The sequence below is a fragment of the Magnolia sinica genome, chromosome 4 (assembly GCF_029962835.1).
Source record: "Magnolia sinica isolate HGM2019 chromosome 4, MsV1, whole genome shotgun sequence".
Classification (NCBI taxonomy): Eukaryota; Viridiplantae; Streptophyta; class Magnoliopsida; order Magnoliales; family Magnoliaceae; genus Magnolia; species Magnolia sinica.
This window is the reverse complement of record NC_080576.1, coordinates 53,637,406-53,643,036: the sequence shown is the minus strand read 5'-3', so window position 1 is coordinate 53,643,036 and position 5,631 is coordinate 53,637,406. Positions and strand designations below refer to the sequence as shown.

At 37.3% G+C, this 5,631-nt stretch overlaps 1 protein-coding gene across 6 annotated transcripts; it reads left to right on the top strand.

Annotated features, from left to right (window-relative positions):
- The first annotated feature begins 863 nt into the window (after positions 1-863).
- LOC131243119 (protein PHYLLO, chloroplastic-like) lies at positions 864-4,818 on the top strand. 6 transcript variants are annotated; one of them, XR_009169881.1, is made up of 5 exons: positions 864-1,083; positions 2,028-2,124; positions 3,411-3,487; positions 4,128-4,271; positions 4,380-4,818. XR_009169881.1 is itself a non-coding variant. In XM_058242231.1 (4 exons), the coding sequence occupies exons 1-4, from the start codon at positions 1,044-1,046 to the stop codon at positions 4,410-4,412; spliced, it is 294 nt and encodes a 97-aa protein (XP_058098214.1). In that variant the 5' UTR covers positions 873-1,043; the 3' UTR covers positions 4,413-4,818. The 6 variants fall into 6 exon arrangements, 1 of the variants encoding a protein (XP_058098214.1); XR_009169880.1 differs by having other exon boundaries at positions 3,395-3,487; XM_058242231.1 differs by lacking the exon at positions 2,028-2,124 and having other exon boundaries at positions 873-1,083.
- The last annotated feature ends 813 nt before the right edge of the window (positions 4,819-5,631 follow it).

The following is a 5,631-nucleotide window of genomic DNA, read 5'->3' as shown; positions in this document are numbered from 1 at the left end:
GTCGAGTGCCGATTACCAGACGGTTGCGCTTTCCACTGTGTCGTGGTCAGTTGGAAGGGGGTGCGGCCTTACCCGCCCGAGAGGAGGGGGCAAAGTTAGGCTGAGTTTGACCAGCTTGAGGAATGAGTCCGCTATTGACAAGCCAAGCCCGATATTGGCAGGCAGATAGTGAGGTCTATTCCACTCACCTTATTGCGTGAGATGGGGCGGCAATCTGGTTGGAGTGTACTAGACCCCGGTGGTATTTCAGAGTTAAGCTGTATTGATATACGGACTTAGATGAGGATTTGCATGCTTGAGTTGCATTTTGCAGCGCATGGCCTTGGTACGGCCAACATCATTCATACCTTGCACCACATGGCCTTGGTACGGCCACTAGCATTCATGGATTTATCAACATATTCCGCATTACTCTGATACTGCATAACTACTACCTTGTACACACACTTACACCCTCTAAGCTTTCCATAAGCTTATGTACGACCGTTGCGTGCAGGTGACGTTGGAGCGCAGCAGCGCTGAGGCAGGAGCGCTTTGGAGATCATCTTAGAGCTTTTTGTTTATTATCATTGTATTTTCCTTTTATGCTCATTGTACTTTTAAAGTTTTTGATCATAGTGGAAATGTGATGGAGTTTTTGGTTGTTGTTTGTGGGTTATGCCCTTGGTTATGCTTATTACGAATCAAATTGGTGTTGAAAATCCTCCTCGTAGCATCCCAGGATTGGAACCTGGTGAATGGGCGCTGGGAGTCGAGAATGGGGTTCTACAGAGGCTGTCGGCACCAGATTCGATGATCGGGAATTTTGTGAGCCCGATTTTCGAGTTTGGGGCGTGACAGTAACATTATGTACCTATAAATTTAAATTTTAACACAAACTCATTGTAGTAGGTTGGCTTATGACCACGGCCTAATGACAACAAGGAATTCTGCATGCCTATAAACCTTGTATCTGGTTGTCCTTGGTTGTGATGGAGCAAAGGTTATCACCGATAGAGACACTGGGAGGTAGAGGGTATTTGGGTTTGTGAATTTTGCCAGTGATGAGTCTGCTAGTAGTGCCTTATCTACATGGATGGCGAGGTGAGTTTGTTTTTCTCTGTAACAATTATACAATAGTTAGGAGAATCGAGCATTTGCTCAAGCCGTTGAACTGTGCAGTGGACACCTTTTGGTGATCCAATGGATGGGAGATGCTTACCATAAAGATCTTCCTCATCATATGGTCCCATATTCTAGCCAGTGGTTGGAACTTGCTAGTATCCATTTGCATTGGATGAAGAGGAGCCTCTGCTAGGGAAGATACTAGTGTGGCCCATCCCATGATTTAACCCAGCAGATTAGCGGCCTAGGTTACTGAGCCCGAATTGTAACGTTGCGTGTGTACTTGTATATACGTGAGATTCTCATGTTGAACAAATTGGACTGGTCAAAACAGTTTTATGGGAGCATTTCTCTATGTTCTCTTTCTCTCTCTACTAAGTGTGTGGGGAAATGATGGTCATTTATATGGTGTAAATGAGCCCATTGGGACACTTGGACAGTTCAACCAAATTGGTTTATTAGATTAAGAACACACCGGGCGACCATGTAAAATTCACACAGACAAACAAATGGCTCAAATTGTTAATTGGATATATCTTCCAATAAATGAGGTAGATCATCCATTTTATCTTCTTGGATCAGATGTCTAGAATTTTCAAAATAGATCGATTGGTTGGACAGTCCAAGTGCGCTGGTGATGTTTTTTTCACTACTATTCTGGTGATCTTTTATGATCAGGTCAAATCATACTATGGTCATGGTATTGGGGAGTTGTTTCATTGTGCTCCAAATATTCCCCATTATGCAAGTATCCTTTCTAAAAATAGTAATAAACTTTTGGAGACGTGACTTTCTATTTCATTATGTTACTGACCAATCAGCCCATGAACAATGCCGAATTTAGCTTAGGCACGATCATATATGTGTGGGTGATGTAGTTTACTTAATATCTTCTTCACTCACTTGTCAACTTCCGATGTTAGCTATGGTAGCTGTTTCCTTGACCCATAGCAGGAAATGCAGTAATCGGTGTGATGAAAGCAACGTAGACCTTTAAAACCGAACCCATTATCAATCCAGGTATCCTTTTAAGTAGAGAAGCATTGGTTTCTATTTTTGGGACATGAGTTTCCAAGTTCGGTGGATGGATGGTCTTCATCCAAGTATTTAGACCAATGATCTGATGCATCCTACCTTGGATGGGGACTCTTCAAAAACCTTGAAGGCGGAATTGCCATTGCATAGTTGTTATATTTCTAAGAAATGGACCGTTATGTCAATTTATCTATTTTTTCCTTATTTCCATTTGCTTGACATTACCATTGCATGATTAGACTTTAATTGGTTAATATACTTTTCATATCCCCATTCATCTCTTTAGATGTTGTATGAGCATCACTATCTATACTAGTGATCAACATCAATCCTTGAAGGCAACTAGGCAGACAATTAAAACACTAGGATTATAGAAGTATTCCTTTTTCCATGCTCTAAGACTGCTGATATAGTCAAGGTAATTCTAGGATAAGTTGAACTATCATAAGACTTTAACCTCCATTGTCAGGTTACATTAATGATGAACAACCCAGGTTATTAGAAAGCATGATCGAATGGTTGTTGGTTTCTTTCCACTGCCTTATTCTTTTAACTCATTGTATGCCTATTTGTCATCATTTATTTGTGAAGTTTTGTTTATGTAAGTCATGGAAACATTGAAAATATCATATGGTATTGGTCTTGAGTACCTAGTTAGCTATGAGACCACCCAACCCAGATTATGGAAAATAGGATAGACTTCTCTTTCTTTTGTGCATTTTTAGAAATTTCTAGCTCACCATATTACTTGTCCCAATCCCATTTGGATTCTAACTTTGAAGTATCGGTTTTTGCAGCTAAATCACAAGTCATGTTTATTTTTTTGATGTCCTACATTTATAAAATAAATCAAATAGATTGTTTGGATCATGGATAAAGACCCCATATTTGGTTAGCTAATTACAATCAAATCAGTTTCTTCATGAAAACTGGTTAGATGTTTGTTGCCTTTGTTTGGTTAGTGTGCTTGTTGGACTTTTCCTTGCATGCTTTTGTTGTCCAGGGAACAAGTTGACTTTGTATCATTTATGGTTAGCTCTTACCTGAAGTGAATTTTGTACATAGTTCAACAGGAAAGTTGAACGGATTGGTAGCACAATCTCTTGGCCTTTTGAAATTTCTATTGGTTTCAAATGCTCCGATCTATTTATTTTTGTTTTGTTTTGTTTTTTGTTCTTTTTTTTTTTTTTTTTCTTTTTGGTTTTTTGCAAAACTGTTTTGTCTTTACCCCTGATGATTAATGGTGTGCATTCAGCAATTTTTTTTCCCAGATTCATGGAGCGACCTCTTTCTAACAACTGATCCATATTTGGACTTGGTCATTGCCAGTGATATCATATTATGTAATGTTTGTTGCTATATCTTATATCAGTGCTCAATAATATGAACGAGTAGTTAAAGGCAAAACTTTGTTTTTTTTTTTTATTTTTATTTTTGAAAGGTGAAACTTTATTCTTTGAAATCCTTGGAAAAATCAATCAAGTGGTTGAGTACTCGACAAGTCCTCTTTTTTCTTTTTTTCATTTTCATGTGGACTCTCTCTAGATTATGTTAAAATCTTATGAGCATGATTTATTGCATGCCATTTCTTACTCATAATTTTGTTGTTGCCTAGTTCCAAATGTTGTGTATGGTGCTTAAATTTTGAGTGAAGTAGATTAGGTTAGTAAATAATGTATCTTGTCTGCTACAAGAAGTTCAATCCTATTAAAGTTCGTTCTTTGAAGGTGCAGCTTGTCTGCTACATGTGCTCTTGCACATGTCAGCGTGATGGATATGCTGCATTACCACAAGTTCACCATAGGTGAGTCTCTCTGTCCTATTGCACTGCAAAATGCCATGTTTATTATGTCCCACTGTTGGAACTATTGGAATTGATATGTTAGATTTGTCAAATCATATTAGCAAGATTAATGGATGCCTTCTTAAAGTTATCCTTTGGGATTGTGTTTGCTAATTTCTTTATATATAACCTTTCTAATTTTCAGGAACCTGTGCATTCTAAAGATGATATCATAAAGTTTTGTGAAGAAACTAGTTTACCTGTGGCATTAGATGAAACTATTGACCATATTCAAGGAGATCCTCTCAATAAGCTTATGGCATTTGTACACCCAGGAATAGTTGTTGTTGTAAGTAAAAGCTAATCTTTATGAAGTTACAACTTAGAAGAGGTTACTAATGACTTCAATATATTGTATTGTGAACATGACCTGATTTTACTATGATGGTCCTGTCAGGTTATTAAACCAAGTGTTGTTGAGGGGGTTTGAAAATGCAACAATGATTGCAAAATGGGCACAACAACATGAAAAGATGGTTGTTATCAGTGCTGCATATGAAAGTGGCCTAAGTTTAGCATCATATGTTCACTTTGCATGCTATCTTGAGCAGCAAAACACAGAGATCTTCAAGATGAAGAATAAGGAATAGCGCCCAACTATAGCCCATGGCCTTATGAAGAATGAGGGTGGAAGCGTTTTCTATTGTTCTTTTCTAATGTGGGCAACTATTATCTGCCAGCCCTCTCTACCATGTGAAATTTGAGGATTTGATTTTCCAAGAGGCAAATGAAAATGTGTTGGTTACCAAGACACTCTCTATGCTCACTTTCTTTTGATTGAATGAAGGATTAATATAATTGATTCATTATTGAATGAATGATTGTAATTGACTGAATGAATGAATGATTATGCAAGTGGTAATTAAATGAATGAATGATTAAAAAAAATAAAAAATTAATAAAAATTAATATAGGAAATAGCTATGGATATTAACCGTAGCTGGTAATCTGACAACCGTAGCTGTTATAAAATTCGGCATATTGTTACGAATCCAACACTACTTTTAGCTACCAATAATATCTATAGCTATAGGTGCTGTTGGCTACAGAAATATTTGCTACGGATTATTATATCCGTAGCTATTTTAAGATATGGCTACGGATTAAATCCGTAGCCTTTTCTGCTAGTGATCTTACCCTATCACACAGATGATATTCATGTTATGACCATGTGGTGTGGTACATACCTTTAAAAAGTTGGATGCTATCACATAGATGGTATTCATGTTATGACCATGGTGTGGTACGTACCCTTAAAAAGTTGGATGCTATCACATGGATGGTATTCGTGTTATGACCATGGTGTGGTACATACCCTTAAAAAGTTGGATGCTATCACATAGATGGTATTCGTGTTATGACCATGGTGTGGTACATACCCTTAAAAAGTTGGATGCTATCACATAGACACATATCATGTGGTCACCATGTATAAGTCTTGAACTTCACTATTTTTAAGAAATAAAATAAAATAAAATCAATAAGGGTATTTTTATAATTTCATCTCTCAAAATCACACGTTAAGCAATAAGCAGGATTGTTTTTTTCTTAAAATTAATAATCACATATGGGCAGTTATGTGGGCAGGCCCCACACCATCTAACCCTTTCCTGATATCATGTTAAGGTATGAGCAGAAAATTGAGTCAA